The sequence below is a fragment of the Amblyomma americanum genome, chromosome 4, assembly GCF_052857255.1.
Source record: "Amblyomma americanum isolate KBUSLIRL-KWMA chromosome 4, ASM5285725v1, whole genome shotgun sequence".
In the NCBI taxonomy this organism is placed as follows: Eukaryota; Metazoa; Arthropoda; class Arachnida; order Ixodida; family Ixodidae; genus Amblyomma; species Amblyomma americanum.
The window spans coordinates 205,855,231-205,872,373 of record NC_135500.1 but is presented as its reverse complement, the minus strand read 5'-3'; the positions used below and the strand labels follow the sequence as shown (position 1 = coordinate 205,872,373).

Below are 17,143 nucleotides of genomic sequence, written 5' to 3'. Positions count from 1 at the left end.
ATACAAATCACACTCAATAAACTGGCTGCTTGGGCAGAGAAAAATGGATTCAAGTTCTCCCCTCAAAAAACAGTAGCTGTTTTATTCTCATTACGACGAGGCCTACAGGTCGATCCCAATCTCTGCTTGAATCAAACCACACTGCCAGTCAAACAGGAACATAAATTTTTAGGCGTCACTTTTGACAAGAAACTTACATTTCTGTCACATATTAACAACCTGAAAAAGAAAGCATCCCAAGCCCTCAATGTATTAAAGGTACTTTCGCGAAAACGGTGGGGGTCCGATAGAGCATGCCTATTGCAAATATATCGCTCTTTCGTGCGCTCCAAGCTAGACTACGGATGTGTGGTATATGGTTCGGCAAGAGCATCCTACTTAAAACGACTGGACCCTGTTCATAATCTTGGTTTGCGCCTATCAACTGGAGCTTATAGAACATCCCCGGTAAAGAGTCTTTACGTTGAAGCTAATGAGCCCACACTAGAGGATAGAAGAGTCGCACTAACATGCACGTACATCCTAAAAACCCGTTCTCTCCCTAAACATCTTTGCTATCCCATTGTTACCAAGTGCCCATCCAAAAGATTATTTAACAATAAACCACAATCCATCCGGCCACTAATAATGCGCTTTGAAGATAAATGTGAAGAGTTAGGAGTACTGGATGCCCTGCCGAATATTGCACAAAAATATGAAAATTTACCACCATGGTACAACCTGCCTTCAGTGTGCGACTTCACACTGACACACTTACATAAAAAGGAAATGCCACATCAGCTCATACTACAAGAATTCTTTGAACTGCAAGAAAAATATGACACCTTCACTGAATTCTACACTGATGGGTCAAAAACAGAAAGTCATGTTGGATGTGCAGTAATTCAAGACAAAAATGAAAAAATGATACGACTGCCACAGTATGCATCGGTTTTTACTGCTGAGAGTTATGCAGTCTTTGTAGCCGTAGACCAAATAGTAAAAGAAAACATTAAAAATAGCGTCATTTACACCGATTCACTGAGTATGCTCAAAGCGCTGCACTGTAGAAACGCCGCTGAACCCATTATAGGAAGCATCATACATAACATAATTAAAATAAAAAAACAAAATCATAACATTATATTCTGCTGGGTGCCCAGCCATGTTGGAATTGTAGGTAATGAGAGAGCAGATGCATGCGCAGCACAAGCTCGAATTGATCAAATAAAACAAGATAACATACCACACAGAGATTTTTTGAAATTAGTGCACAGTAAACTCAGAATTAAGTGGCAGGCTACATGGGAAGAACAGGCAAACAACAAACTGCATTCTATAAAACCCGTTTTAGGAGAATGGAAATCATGTAGACATCAAGAACGTTTTACCGAAGTTATTTTATGTCGGCTACGCATTGGGCACACACACCTTATACACAACTTTTTACTGACAAAACAAGACAAACCTCTTTGCGAAATGTGCGGCGATGTACTCACTGTAAACCACATTTTAATTTCATGTAGAAAACTGGAACAACTAAGAAAAAAATATTTTACAACACTCTACAATGAATACATCCCATTACACCCCAAGTTGCTTTTAGGTGATCAAGCACTGGTTGATCTTTCAAGCATTTTTAAGTTTCTTAATGAAGCCAATGTTTTAAACAAACTCTAGGTATAAAAAGTGTAACATTTAACAAGAACCTAACCTTGTGTTTGGCGCATCATAGCCATAGTTGCTTTTGCGCCATTAAAATCAATATAACTAACTTTCGCGTGACACACAATACCGTCGCCAACCGGTGATAGTCCACGAAGTCTCCATATATCGCCATGTACACACACGCGAACTTCACGTCTATTAGCGTGGATACATACCACCAACTAATTTGTTTTTATCACTTTACGTCTATGTAGCACTCTTGGTTTGGGCCTCGCCGCTTAAATCGCAGAGGTAGTGCAGCTTTGAAAAGTAAACCATTAGTGGTAAGAGCCCGCGATGAATCTTGCACATAACTGCGCATTCTTGATCGGAAGCCAGAAAGAGCTGTAGACTGCTTCGAACTTGGAACAGATCCGTTACATTTTCCCTTCGCGTGAGAGCGCGAACGATTGGTTTCCGACGCACACTTCACTGCACTGTTAGAGAAGGTCCCAGTTCCGGAGATGGCTTTCGGGTCGTACAAACACCATTCCCGGAATCGGTGGGCAGGTATATGTGCAGTGTTTGCAGTCGGACGCGCGCACGCACGGAGGAGTACACGTTACAGCACCGACGGGAATGTTTGATACTCGGCTCAAGGGAGGCGTGTACTGGGAAGGGAGTGCCACGTGTACTGCGCGCGCCCTGATGATGGTCCCGGGCGGCGGTGTTTGCCGAGGACAACTCCGGAGCACGACAACTGTGTGCAGAGAGAGCACGTGCACGCGACACACGTGCAATCAGCAGCGTGTATTAAGGGCACACGTGCGCCGAGAGCAAACGACCCCTTACGTGCCCTGCGCATGTTTATTATGAGGGTCCCCCTCCACCCTATATAATAGAAACGAATAAGGTCACGGGCGAAAGAAAACGGCAGTCGATTTCGTCATTGGCCCAGGACGAACGTGGTCAGTTTTTTTTTTTTGGCTTGCTGCTCTCTCCTTACCTTCTGGCCCCTTCCGTGGGTAACGGATCTGTACCGGAGGGCAGTGGTCGGTGACTAATGCGCGGGGCGGGCAGGCCAGCGAGTCTTGTTGTGAACCGGCATGCCCATCTTGCGTAGTGAGCGTCAAAAGTACACACACGCACACAAGACGCGAAATGATGTGCCCAACTTGAAGCTGCGCTGACTACTTGATATGGAGGACAGCGGCATGGTTCGAAGGGGTGTTCTCGTGATGCCTAATGTAAGTGCCAGCGGCGACATTCGCTTGGCCACAAGAGAAGACACTGCAGTGGTGGCCGATTGGTTGGGCACCCGCCTCGCACGCGGGAGGTGCGGGGTTCGATCCCCAGTGCCGTCGGGTACCCACCGGTGATACAATGGGTACAAGCTTTCTCCTGGCCTGAAAAATGCTCCTCCTGCTTGGAAAATGGGTCTTTGACTTCACCTCGAGTAATTGAAAATACCTTGTGCCATGGCGCTCTTTGGCCATTGATGCCCTTGCGCCATAGAAATCCATAATCATCATCAATCAAACAAGGGAGGACAGTGCAAGAGGCAGTGACAAGAGTATCAACGCCATCGAAGCTGTTAGCGCAGGTTTTTTCTTGTTCTCTTGAACAGGCATGAGAACTCGGGCGTTTCGACAGCACATGCCGTGCTGGCTGTGAAAGCTCCGAATTCTCGCTTTGTACTGGCTAAGCTAAACAAGCTGCGAAGAGCGCGGCTTGCTATGACTGCCAAAGTGTGACACAGAAGCTGGTGCCAATCTTAAAAAAATAGTGCTCTTTTTGAAAAGCTCGTACGTCGAAATGTTCGGGGCCCAATATTATTTTGTTTTTGTCATGTTCGTTGCTCCTTGCGTTCCCCTACATTCTTTCTTTTCGTTTGCGTTTTGCTTGCACTTTTAAACCTCGTTGTTTTCAAATGTCCCGTTTCCAGCAACCTGTCACTCTGCTTTGGACTTTGCTTCAGGTAAACTCAGAAAGTCGTGATTGATGTCTTGCATATCCCACTTATCTTCTCATTACGTGAAGCCGACCAAGAAAACTCAGCAATAATAATCTTCGCTGGTGCACACACATCACGTATGTCACCGTGGCTAGCATGAGGTCCAATAAGTTTTAAAATCGCCAATTCTACTCGCATCGCCTTTTTGTCCCTTTACACCCGCTGCTATTTCCGTGAAAATGCGTATGTAGATGCCAGCTGGCATTTTAAATAAGAGGGAGAGTGAAATAGAGGTCCAAGTCGTTCTCATTAAATTCTAAGCGTTAGTTTTTCTCATGTGTCCATCTTTGGATTCTTGCCCCGCCGCGGTGGCTCAGTGGTTAGGGCGTTCGACTACTGATCCGGAGTTCCCGGGTTCGAACCCGACCGCGGCGGCTGCGTTTTTATGGAGGAAAAACGCTAAGGCGCCCGTGTGCTGTGCGATGTCAGTGCGCGTTAAAGATCCCCAGGTGGTCGAAATTATTCCGGAGCCCTTTACTACGGCACCTCTTTCTTCCTTTCTTCTTTCACTCCCTCCTTTATCCCTTCCCTTACGGCGCGGTTCAGGTGTCCAACGATATACGAGACAGATACTGCGCCATTTCCTTTCCCTCCAAAACCAATGATTATTATTATTCTAACACGTAACACGCCAAGGTTACATTGCTAAATGTAGTCAACTACTACTGCTAACGTGAAAGAAACAACAATTCAAGAAAAATGAAAACATCGTTTTCCGAGCTCATCTGCCCCTGCGCTCGTCCTACCAGCTGCTCAAAAGTTCGAACAGTGTTCCTGAATGAAGTCGCGCAAGTGGTATTCAGTTTGAGTCACTAATGGCTCTGCGTCCTCTTTGCTTTTTTTCTTTTTCATTACACAGAGGACCGCCCAATGGCACTGGTTCCGGTCCTCCGGGAGCCACAGTCCCCGTAGGTCCCGCACATGGGTACCGGGCCACCGGCCGTCTTCCAAGGTGAGCGCCGCTGACGTACCACTGGTATGCCTGTGCGTATAGCACTTAGTGCCTGCAGCACTTCCAGTAGTACGGGGGGAAAACGCACAGTAGGAAACAGTAACAAAGGCCAAAATAAGTTCTCCGGTACGCAGTACGTATGCACGAATGTATACAGACCACAAGATTTCGTTCATTGCCTTGCAGTGTGGTCCGCTTAGCGTAGACTGCGAAGCACCGAATCTCTCTTGATTGAGGTGAACTGTGGTTCTTACCACAGCTTGTAGTTCTATGGTGCTACAATAACTAAACCACGTGACATTTAGATGGAGACGAAATTAGAGATGGCCGTGTACTGTGCGATGTCAGTGCACGTTAAAAGAACCCCAGGTGGTCGAAATTTCCGCAGTCCTTTACTACGCCGTCCCTCATAGCCTGAGTCGCTTTAGGACGTTAAACCCCGATAAACCATAAACCACGTGACCAAGCGCACACCCGGTGACCGGCATATTTCCGACCAAGGGTTGAATGCAGAAAGCAAGAATGAAATTGACTTGACAGTCAATATTAACGCTATGAAGGACGTATAGTGCTGTTGGCAAGTTTGAACGTCGTGATCATCTTAAGGTCTACTTTGCTTACGCAATTTTGATAATTGTATGGCGTGGTGACCTTCAAGAACTGAAATATAAACAGCGCTGGTACGAAAAAAACGCAGATTGGAAAACACGGACACCGAGTTATTAGCAGGACAGAAGAAGCGTGAACAAAAGATTAACGCATCTGGTGTAAAGGAATTAACAGTCAACTGATGCTAATAAGTGAACGCTGGAACGTATACTCGCAAAACAAACTGGCACAGACAGAACAAGAGAGAAAAAAAAAGCTGCCTTTGCTAAAAAATTTTGTGCCACACGTGCGCCGGTGTGCAGGCCCTTCGTTCACTCCGCTTCATCCTACATTTCCGTCCGCATCTGGCTGCACGCGAGCGGGCCGCAAAGCATTGTACGCCGGAATCCACGCTAGCGCACTCCGTTGGTTCCGGATACGCCGTCGCCATCTGTCCTCTACTCATCCCGTCCAAAATGGTGAAAAATATTGCCGCGCCGCCGAACGAAAGGATAGCGCGAACTCGACGTAGTTCGTGGCAGGTGTTGTTTCACTGCGTCACTTGCTCGAGAGCGAGTTAACCTCCTGCGCAGCCGCTGCACGGCCACCTCCAGCAGTCGACGCCGCCGCAGTGCTGGGGCGCCTGGTCATGGCGTAGCATGTTTCCGGCCAAGAAGCTCCGGCTGCGGCGGCTGCTCGCCTGGGCCGCCGGCCTCAGCTGCTGCACCGTGCTGCTGATCGGCCTGCGGGAGCAGCAGCAGGCGCCCGGGGTGCCCGACGCGCGCGATGCCCTCAACGCTGTCGGACTGCGCCCCGACCAGCAGCCGCTCTCGGGACAGGTCCCGCCGCCCGGCGCGCTACCTGCGGGGGCGGCCAGGAACTCGGCACGGGGCAAAGAGGTCAGTATGTACTCAACATTATTCGGGCCAGTTGCTCCAGGCCGGTCTTGACTGCGCTGCGGAAAGTATATAAGGAGCCTAAGAGCATGAACGACGCTGTTAGTCCATGTCGTCTGTGGGCCTTGCCCCCGAATGTTACGCACAGAGCAGTCAGAATGGTCAACACAGTGTACACCGACCACTAAGACTGAGACTTGGGCCAACTGGCGCCTCATGTTCGGGAACAGGCGCTACAATGTTACGAGGAAACACAGACTGAGGAGACGCTTGCAAGTGAGCGGTTCACACTCTGTTTTTCTTTGTGTTCCTCAGTAACTTCGTCGCCCGTTTGCCTGCAGTGCACAGGTGTGTACTGCACTGGGGGGTTCTCGCCTACCGACCGGAGCCGCCGAGGTGGCTCAGTGGTTATGGTGCTCGGCTGCTGACCTGAAGGACGCGGACTCGATCCCGGCCGAGGCGGTCACATTTCGATGGAGGCGAAATTTTATAGGTCCGCGTACTGCGCGATGCCAGTGCATGTTAAAGGACCCCAGGTGACAGAAATTTCCGGAGCCCTTCACTACAGCGTCCCTCATAGCCTGAGTCGCTCTGGGACGTTAAACCTCCATAAACCATAAGCCTGCTGGCCGGAGTTTAATCCAGAGTAGTGGCCTTGGCTTATGCAGTTCACTGATTGTACTTCTATGCGGCTGCTAACGTCGCTTCCCTAGAGAGATACAGCGTATGGAGAATCCAATGATGTGCATCTAAAATCATTTCCTCTGAAACACCTCCGCGACTTCTCGAAGCGTCCACACACATGCCACCTTGTATAGCATGACTTGGCGGCCAAAGAGATTGTCACTCAGGTTGGTCCGCACCCTATGGGTCAAGGCGGTGGGTAGGTTGAGGATGTTGTTAGCTGATGGTCGGATTAGCCCTGCAAATGCTCTGCCGACGATGGCTGCTCAGTGTGCTTATCCCGCGGCTGCAAGCTCTTGAGAATGCACCATCTGTCGTCATGTTCAGCCTTTGTCAAAAGTATTGAGTCCAATGGGTTCGTTTCTGGGCCATCCTCTGTGGCGCTTTATACTCCAGCGTTCCACATCTCTCGGAGATGACAAGAGCGTTCGTCCTGACACTTCCGAAAGTTTAGGATTTACAGGGATGCTTCAAAAATCTCACCATGGTGCTCATATGCAAATCTCTTGGACTCTTTACTTACGACAAAGGCTGCACAGCCGGGGACAAATGTTTACGGGATGCGGGTCCGTGGGAAAAAAATGATGGTCGATTTGCGTAATTTGAAAATGAACATTTGTTTCCAGGAAACGAAGTGACGCAGTAACTGTCTCACATATATCGTTGGACACCCGAACCGCGCCGTAAGGGAATGCGTAAAGAAGGGACTGAAAGAAGAAATGCAGAAGTGCCGTAGCGGAGGGCTCTGGGTAAATTTCGACCACCTGGCGATCTTTAACGTGCGCTGACATCGCACAGCACACGGGCGCCTTTTGCGTTTCGCCTCCATCGAAACGCGGCCGCCACGGTCGGGGGCAACCTTCCTAGGGCAACCTGGGAAGGTTGCCTACTACTCCTACCTAGACAGGTTGCCCACCGTTCGGTGGGCAGGTAAGCAGTCTGCCACAGAACACACACGCACAACGGCTAAATGCGGGTAATGGCCGCTATAAGTGGCAGCGCACTATAATTATTTCTGCATTAACTCGCTGCACACTCAGCTGGACTGCTTCCCAGCGTATGGAAAACCTAATGGCGTGCACCTAAAATTATTTCCTCTGAAACACCTCCGAGACTTCATGGAGCTCCCACACTCATGCCACCTTGTATCGCATGACTGCTGATAACGTTTTATTGGACACCCGCTCCCGGTTCTGCACGGTCGAGGCCTGTCTGGATAACTGTCTCATTGTCTCTATAGAGTTTTTGGTGATGACTCTTGAATGCGACGCTGTGCATCCCGAATGAGGTGTTCTATACCGCTATCTTCGTAAAAATGTTCTCTCATGCATTGCCGGCTGCATTTCCAGCACATGGGGCACCAACGTGGCCCCATAAAACGTGCGCAAGAAAAGAAATGGTGGCAGAAAATTTCGCATCGTTGTATGCCAGCTGTGCGCATTTCGTGCCTTTCGGGAAATGAATTCACTGCGCCAGGTGTCATTAACGTGAACTGCAGCGCAACCTGAGGCAGACACGCACTTGCTTGGATCCACGCGTGGCGCTCCAGGCCTCCGTCATGTGAAAAACAAAATCTGGAATGCGGCCATGAAAACCTCGCAGCTTTCATTACAGGTTGTTTTTGTATTTGCTTGGAAACCTTCTTGTCCCACATGACAGGTTTGAGGGCGACCAGCGTGCTGTCCAGGGCGCTATGCGGGAACGGTATGGAGTAATTATCCTGCATTTGAGATCGCGAGCTCGGTGGAGGCGGTTGCGGTAGTAGGGGTTTGACTCAAAAATAAAAATAAAAACTGAAGGAGAGAATGGGTGCCAGCCGCGGCAACTGATATCTAATACCTTAAGCACCCGTGCTGCGACCGGCGGAAATGGAAATTGGAGGGGACACTTACGCTCCGCCTTAAGGGTATGACGCGATAGCGTTATAGGGTTCGTGCTCATGTATTCGGAATCGGGAATTCTCAATTTTACATTCATGGATCCCTGGGAGTCTTCATACCACTCCTGCCGCTGTGGTGCAGCGGCTAAGCTATGCGACACTGCCCTGTGATGGCCGGTGCTGCCACCGGTGGTATTTGTGGGACCTAGGTTGCGTTTCCCAAGCGACCTCTCGCGACCAACCTCTAATTTAATTGCCACCTGCCATAGTGGACAGTTTGCTCACAATCCGCTGCGCAGGTTGTGATGATGTCACAAGGCCACGTGGCCTAGGTGGCCCACCTGTCACCTAGGTTGCTTCTCTGGGGATTTTTCCGTCAACGGATGCCGACGACGACGCTGTCTTTTCTGCGGCACGGGTTACTTAACGCTGTCGCGTTAGAAGGCACAGGCGAGAACATAGGGAGGCGAAGCACAGATAAGAGGGATAGCGAGAAATGGACCGGAGAGAGAGAGAGCATTCGGAGCACCGCAATGCAGGTGACCGGCATGGCCAGCACTACATATCTTTCCAATACGTATACTGCCTGGGCGTGTGCTCATTTGACTGTTGTGTGCCACTGGTGCTAGCAGGGCGGTAGTGTTAGTACTGGCTTTCTGCGCCTGCTCATTAGTCGCAACAGTCCAAAGGGGAGGTGTTTTGACATCTGTGTGCACTTGATGGTACCATAGACATTAAAACGTTGGTGTATTAAGTTTTCTATTTACGATGCCTTATATTGCTTTTTTTATGTGGACACTGGTTGTTGACTGCGATGAAGTGCGTGTGTGCGTGCAACAATCTTCATGATTCCGCCTTATTTGCCTTGACCCCCAACAACGCAACACGGCGTCGAGGGTGTGCCGCAACATGGCGGCAGTCTGAAACGTTCTGCCAAAATGTGCGCGGATGTGGAAAAGAATCCCGTTTTCGTGGGGCTCTGGAAGGCGTCCGTCAGCACGCCTGGCGAGAGATGGTTGGGGGGCGCGTCGTGACGAAGCCCCTCCGGTCCCGCGTCTTCGCAGCAGGGCCAAGCCGAGCGGCCGTGGTACATGCGTGGCGGGCGGCGGCGCCCTCTTCCGGGGGACACGGGAAGCCTGTGGCCGCACGAGGACTCCGGAGACCGCATCGAGCAGCAGCTGATGTTCGTGCCTGAGGACTACAAGCGCAACGGCACGCGCATCAAGAAGATCCTGCTCATGCGCGGACTCGGAGGCTGGGGGGATCTGCCCAGGGGTGAGGCACCTCGATACGCATTAATACGCATTGCGCCCTATCGGTAGCTCCTATACAAAATGAAACATGTAATCAGTATTCAAGCAGTGATTTCTTTATCAGCATCAGTGAAAAGCGCATTTTTTCTTCCGTTCTAAACCGTTTTCGTCTAGACAGATAATGCCTGCGTGACATCAGTGTAGAAGTAACAACGGAATTCTTTCGTTTGCGAATACTGGCTGTTCCCTTTAATACCTGATTTACCTGCGCATATTATACACTAGATGCCAAGGTTAACCAGCCACGCGTAAACTGAAAGGTTGAATGTATTTGTGGTTTTCACCCATGTAACTTACAACAGCAGTCGGAGCTTGGGAATTGAACCAGCATAACGCAACCCGGACAAAAATTCGTGTTTATTCCTTTTGCCTCTATACCCGCCTGCGAGCCTCCACCCAGAAGAAATCTTTATCTACAGGGATTAGTTATCGGTACTTTGTCGCCACGTGCTCATTACGCAAATATTAGTAAACAAAGAGGTCCCGGCAAGTGGCGTGGGTTTGACGACCGCGCTTCGTAGCCTTTGAAAGGCTGTTACCAGTATTTCCTCCTCGCGATTGCACTTAAGTACTAAGCGATTTTTTCTATGAAACTAGCAGTTATTGAGGCAGTATCTTTCAAATTCGTGATCATTATTAGTGACTAAAGATTATTTGCGGATTAGTCGATGATAGTCACGAGGGTAAAAAAATGAAAGTGTCGTGTAGTGCGAAGAAACTAGTACTATTCTTGAAACTGCAAGCTGTGAACTCGTGACTGCGTGAGCAAAGTTCTTGCCTTTACGTGGTGACGTTGGTTAAAAGGCTAGCACCAGAAAAGTATGAAGGTAATTTAGCACTTTGACACTTCTCTATTACATTATTGCTCAACACATGAATACTGACCCCTAAGCGTTCGTACGAGTACACATTCGACATATACAAGGTCCATTGGTCTTGTGGAATGGTTGTGGATATCTATAAAATATTCATTCTGCCGCGGACGACGGATCCTTCAGAGCGAAGCTATCGCGCGCTCTTATGGCCGTGTGTGGCTTTATTACTTTCTTTATTGAATCAAAAATAATGGAGCTAAAGGTAATTATTCAGCTGTGCTTATTTTTTTCTCGCCGTATGCATGCTTTTCCTAAAAATTTACTTTAGATGCCAAGATTTATTGCTCGTTTCTTGTCATGAATGCTAGGTGTCTACAGACGCAAAAACGGATGCATAGTTGCGAGTACGGATAGTGTAAAACGTAGCGTGGAATTGGAATTGTTGATGAATTCGTTCTCGCCCAATGCTAGTCGTCTCGGCTACCTCATTCGAACCAGGACGAACCAGGTCCAGGACGAATTTTTCTTCTAACTACGAAGTTTCTATGGAAGCTGTGTAGCTTTTCTTTGCAGCCTAATGGCTACACTTGTGTGGATGCTAATGAGTAATTACTCCGTTATCACAAATCTGCTCCATTTTAGAGAATTCCCCTAAGACGTCGGAAAAAACGTAACTTATGTGTGCGGTGGCCAAGCCTTGTCCGACAATTTATCTTGTTTTCTTCCCCCTAGAGTAATGTTCTCTTAATTAAACGTACAGTAATGTAAAACGCTTATCCCCTGATGCGTTGTCCGCTGCTCGCCATCATTACGCAACTATGCGGCAATGAGATGAGCTCTAAGAAATTTTCGAACGGACTGTGTCGTCTCTGGGGCCGCACCATGTGCAGGGCGCGAGGTGTTCCTGCGCGACAAGTGTCCCGTGGACACTTGCGAGATCGTGACGTCACAGGATGAGGCGCCGGATGCGGATGCAGTTCTGTTCAAGGACCGCTTCGTGGCGCCAAAGTACCGGCGCCCCTGGAACCAAGTGTGGATCCTGTATCTGCTCGAGTGTCCCTACCACACGCAGTCATTCCTCAACTTTAGGAACGTCTTCAACTGGACGGCGACTTACAGGTCAGTAGTAAGGTGGAAAGTTGGGCGAGGTGAACTTGATTCATGGTGAAAGGTAGCGTGTTGCATTTGATTCATGGTGAAAGGTAGCGTGTTGAATTTGATTCATGGTGAAAGGTAACGTGTTGAATTTGATTCATGGTGAAAGGTAGCGCGAAAAGAACAAGGACCACAGGAAGAAGCGCTCGTGTCGTGTCTTGCTTCTTCCTGTGGTCCTTGTTCTTTTCGCTCTACCTTCCACCATGAATACAGGTAAGCTGCTCTGCTGAGCATGACGTCACAACGCTGCGGAATACGTGCACCGTTGCCACATAAAACCTTGTGACTGCGCGCGTAAGGTTCCTGCACTCCGAATCATCATCATCAGCCTGACTAAACCCACTGCAGGACAAAGGCCTCTCTCATATCTTTCCAATTAACCCTTTCCTTGAAACTGGGTTAATTGGAAGCGTTGCGCATTACGCATTGAGCAGAGTGTCGCTTAAACACAATTAATTATAAAGCAGAAGAAAAAACAACCATCCCGCCGGTGGGATCCGAAGCCAAGACGAACCCACGCCATGCCATGTCACCCTTCGCGACCGTCGCATACGATACTTGTTAGCATCGGGGCTTTCTCTCGCGTTCCTTCATCATTTCTTCGTGTTTTTTTTTCTTTCAATCTCTGCGTCCCGTTTGTGCGCGGCGCCTGAATAGCTTTTTCTGGTCTGCCACGAGGAGAACGCGGCGGCGGGAAAACCGCGAGCCAAGCAGTTGGCCTGGAGAAGTCGGTGCGTGCGGACATGCGCGAGGCTAGCCATGGAAGTGGTGGGCAAGCGAGCTTATAGGCTGGGCTTCTGACGCATAGAACGCGGTGACGGCGGCCCCGAAGACGCGTGGTTTAAGTTTGCCCGTATCCGCGACACCCCATCAACCCCGCGACGAGCCGACGCTCCTTGCGACCGGATCCTGCCATCCCGCAGCTAAGCCACCGTTTCTCCCCGCTCTCTTGAACTCTTTTTCTTTATGTCGCTCGCTGGTTCTCGTCTTATTCTTTTGTACAGTATACCTTCTTTATCGTAACGATGCTGTGTAGTTATCGCCCTGATGTTTCCCTCTCCATGTTAATAGTTTGTTTGCGTCCTCACCCTGTGTTTATTTAAATCACGCCTGTGTACTGACGCTATTTTGCTAGCGTGAGTTTTGTAACGTTTCCTCGTTGATGTTTACCTGAGTAAAGGGTTTGTTACGGAACTTGTCTATGCCTCATGCCTCCGGTCAGTGGATCATCAGGCGTGACCCCTACCGCTAGTCAGCAGTCCGAAGCTCTCTCGCACGCGGGATGGAGAAATTTGTCCCCCCCCCCCCCCCACAAAAAAAAAAAACTTACTGAGAGTGCGGTGGTGGGCAGGTTGGCCCGATTAGTTATAATTTCGGCGCCAAACAACCATCAAGCCGCCCGCAATATCCTGATACACACTTGAGCTTCGAGAACCGCCGCGGTGGCTGAGTGGTTATGGCGCTCGGCTGCCGGCCCGAAAGACGTGGGTTCGATCCCGGCCGCGGCGGTCGAATTTCGATGGAGGCAAAATTCTAGAGGCCCGTGTGCTGTGCGATGTCAGTGCACGTTAAAGAACGCCAGGTGGTCGAAATTTCCGGAGCTCTTCACTACGGCGTCCCTCATAGCCTGAGTCGCTTTGGGACGTTAAACCCCTATAAACCAAACCAAACCAAACTTGAGCTTCGCCTTAACGGTATGACGCCATAACAATGATGACTTAATGTCGATGTATGCGGAATTGTACAGTCTCTACTTTACATTCATAAGTCCATGGAAGTCCTCATACTACTCTTGGCACAGTGGTGCAGAGCTTAAACGCTGCACCACTGCCTTTCCCTGCCACTGCCCTGCGATGGCAAGTGCTGCTACTGGCGGTGCTTGTGAGAGCCAGGTTGCTGTTCCCAAGCAACCTCTCGCGACCAGTCTTTAATTTAACTGCCACCTGCCACGGTGGGCAGTTTTTTTCACAATTCGGTGGGCAGTTTGTGATGACATCACAGGGTTACATAACCTAGGTGACCAGCCTGCCACCTGGGTTGCTTCTCTGGGAATTTTTCTCTCACGCCGCCGCCGCCGCCGACATCGCGTTTTCCGCTGAAAGGGACCCTTGACTTTATCGCGCTGACGTATTCTTTTTTCAACTTTTTGTTTCGTTTCTCCACTGAGAATAAAAACGACGTAAATGCCCTCAGTGCTCCTCTAAAGCTAGCTTTCTGAACCGGCTCCTCGACCAGCAGGCGCAGCAACACGCGTGCTTCACTGCACGGCAATGAAGACTTGCGGGTGCGCGTTGGAATGTAGAGGCGTAACAGCCGCATGAGAGGAAACACTTAATTCGCACCAAAGAACGAAGTTTATTTTTATCCTGCGCATAATTTGAAAAGACATTAAAGGGGATCATGCGCATAGAGAAAAGTTGATCGGAAAAAGTAAAATATGCTTCCCGCTCATGTTTTAGAGAGAAACAATTGACGACACCCTAATAGTGTGTTTCATGATGCTTGCATCTGCACAAATCAAGAATGAAAGTGAAATTGCGCTTTAATTATACGCATTTTAAAGAAACCTGACATGCGCTTCTACATTTCTGTTCAGTGCGCGGCAGAGAGGAATATAATGCGATCATTGTAAGCCTGCTATACAGCAGTCGCATCAGCGACGACCAACAACCCGAAAGTGACAGCACACTCTCACAGGATGCTCACAGGACGAAGAAGATCGTACATAGAAATCAGTTGTTCCCGCCGAGGCAACGTCAAGGCGAGCCTGGATGAACCATGCTGCAAGCCGCGACATGTCCGATAGTCCGGGCTGGCTTCGCGCAATGGCAGGCGCACGGCGCTGGCTTCCACGGATGCCAGCGGAATGCGGGCTCGGGCATAAAAGTATGCACAGTGGGTCCCTCTGCTGGGTCCCGAGCCACGTCGGAATAAAAGGAAATGAGAGAGCAGATTTGTGTGCCGCTCAAGCTCGGGGCAAGGAAATAAAAAAAGTAGATATACCCTTTAATGACTGCATGAAATTAGTTCAACAGAAATTAAGACAAAAATGGCAGTCGCGTTGGAACAGCGAAGTGAATAATAAACTGCACTTTGTAAAACCAGTTTTGGGTGAATTTAAGTCATGTGTGCACCAGGAACGTTTTAAAGAAGTGGTTTTATGCCGTCTGCGAATAGGCCACACGCACCTCACGCACAACTTCCTGCTAACAAAACAAGATAAACCTGGTTGCGAGGAATGCGGAGAAGAACTTACTGTTAACCACATTCTATTCTCATGTGTGAAACTAGAAAAACTAAGAAAAAAGTACTTCACTCAATTTTATCATGAATACATTCCTTTTCACCCAACATTGCTCTTAGCTGATAATGCCATTGTTAACATACCCTCCGTTTTTAGCTTTTTAAAAGCAGCGGGCGTCCTCGAAAAACTGTAATTTTTGAACCACTGGTTCCCTTTATTACATGATACACCTCAGCCACTTTCTCATTCCTGAGAAGTAGGCTGAGGCTTTTTATTTGATTGGTTGGGAGCCTCAGGATCCTTACCTAGCCAAGGATAGCCGCTAAGGCTGCCTGACCTTCTTTAAGGCTTTTACCATTAGCGATTTCCAAATTTCTTCTCTTCTTTTACTAGGCAGCACAATGTTTTTAGGTCATCTACGCCATCGGCATTTTTTGATATTCGTAAACATTCTACAGAAAGCCAATTCTACACCTTGAGTTTGGCGCATGATGGCCTTAGCTGCCTATGTGCCATAAAACCCAACACACAACACACACACACCTGTCACTGCCTGGGTGCTGTAGCAGGCTGTGTGATGCAGGTTTATTATCAGTGAACGCACATTCTTTGGATACTGAAGCAGCATAGGAGTGTCTGTTCTTCAGCAAACTGTTACGACACAACGAGCGATGGGCATTTGTTAAAGACGTGTTATTTCACTCTCTGGCTGCAAGGCAAGTTCGTAGAAGCACGTGCCGACACTTTGAATGTTAGCGTCATGCGGATTAATATCACCCGTTTAGATCCATACGTTTAAAATGAATGTAGGTGTACAGGGCAATTCAATCTGCCAAGCTTGACAGGAAACCGTGGTTTGTGACCAAGAACTTGCAAATCTCGTGCCACGCACGTGCATCTCGATTTCCTTGAAGCTCTGGAAATAGATATTTGAACTCCCTCAAAAAAATTTTCCCTATTCCCCTCCTGGAGTCAGAACCGAGATCGTAACAGGAAAACTAAAGTCACCTGTCGCTTGATAATAAAAATCTTTCTCACCCTGATCAAACTCGACACTTTTTGTCATCCTGCGACATGTGCTCCTGGTGGGCTGATGTGTCGGGTTCCCTTTGGCATGTTACTGAGCGACCAATGACATGCAAATTTACGTGAGAGCAGGCGCGGCGTGCCCGACTCTAAAGCCCAGCTTCACAGGGTGCCCCGTTAACGCCGACGCCGTGACACTGTTTCCTTCCCAGACACGACTCTGACATTGTGGCGCCGTACGAGAAGTTTGTCCACTACGAGGACGGCGGTACCACGGCGCGTCCGACAGCCGGCGCCGTGTCGCGCAACAAGACCAAGAAGGTCGCCTGGTTCGTCTCCAACTGCGCGGCCCGCAACCAGCGGCTGCAGTTCGCGCGCAAGCTGGCCGCCTACATCGACGTGGACATCTACGGCACGTGCGGCTCCCTCAAGTGCCCCAGGGCACAGGCGGGACACTGCTTCGACCTGCTCGACCACGACTACAAGTTCTACCTGGCCTTCGAGAACTCGAACTGCAAGGACTACATCACCGAGAAGTTCTTCGTCAACGGCCTTGGGTACGCTGTATTCTTCTTGTGTCCCTAGAAAAATGTGGATTAGCACAGCTAATCCAGGACATACAAAGCGAAAGCTGTCGGCGTTCATTGTGTTCATTGGCGTCGGCGTTGACAATGTTCTAGACGCCGATGATCTTGAGGGGAGGAAGGGCGCATAACTGGCTCCCTGGGTCAGAGGAAACTGAAATTGAAAATTGGTTTTTGGGGAAAGGAAATGGCGCAGTAACTGTCACATCTTGGTAGACACCCGAACCGCGCCGTAAGGGGCGCAGCGGTGGAGGCCGGCGCGGCGCAGCGGCGGAACACTTGTGGAATGGCGCAGCTGGTTGTCATGGTTACGGCCCATGCGCAGCTGTCACCCCGGGCAGGCACGGCGAAACTTCTCCTAGCCTAG

At 49.3% G+C, this 17,143-nt stretch overlaps 2 protein-coding genes across 5 annotated transcripts in view; one reads left to right on the top strand and one right to left on the bottom strand.

Annotated features, from left to right (window-relative positions):
* LOC144129167 (LETM1 domain-containing protein 1) overlaps positions 1-17,143 on the bottom strand; it is a 369,791-nt gene that overhangs the window by 314,359 nt on the left and 38,289 nt on the right. The gene's annotated exons all lie outside the window — the stretch shown is intronic.
* LOC144129163 (glycoprotein 3-alpha-L-fucosyltransferase A-like) overlaps positions 1-17,143 on the top strand; it is a 113,706-nt gene that overhangs the window by 87,871 nt on the left and 8,692 nt on the right. For 3 of the 4 annotated variants that reach the window (XM_077663120.1, XM_077663117.1, XM_077663119.1), the window contains exons 2-6: positions 4,500-4,592; positions 5,774-6,079; positions 9,704-9,914; positions 11,658-11,886; positions 16,405-16,749. In XM_077663120.1, coding sequence (XP_077519246.1) covers positions 5,840-6,079; positions 9,704-9,914; positions 11,658-11,886; positions 16,405-16,749 — 1,025 coding nt within the window. In that variant the 5' untranslated portion in view covers positions 4,500-4,592; positions 5,774-5,839. The remainder of the gene's footprint in view (positions 1-4,499; positions 4,593-5,773; positions 6,080-9,703; positions 9,915-11,657; positions 11,887-16,404; positions 16,750-17,143) is intronic. The other variant, XM_077663118.1, reaches the window with a different exon arrangement.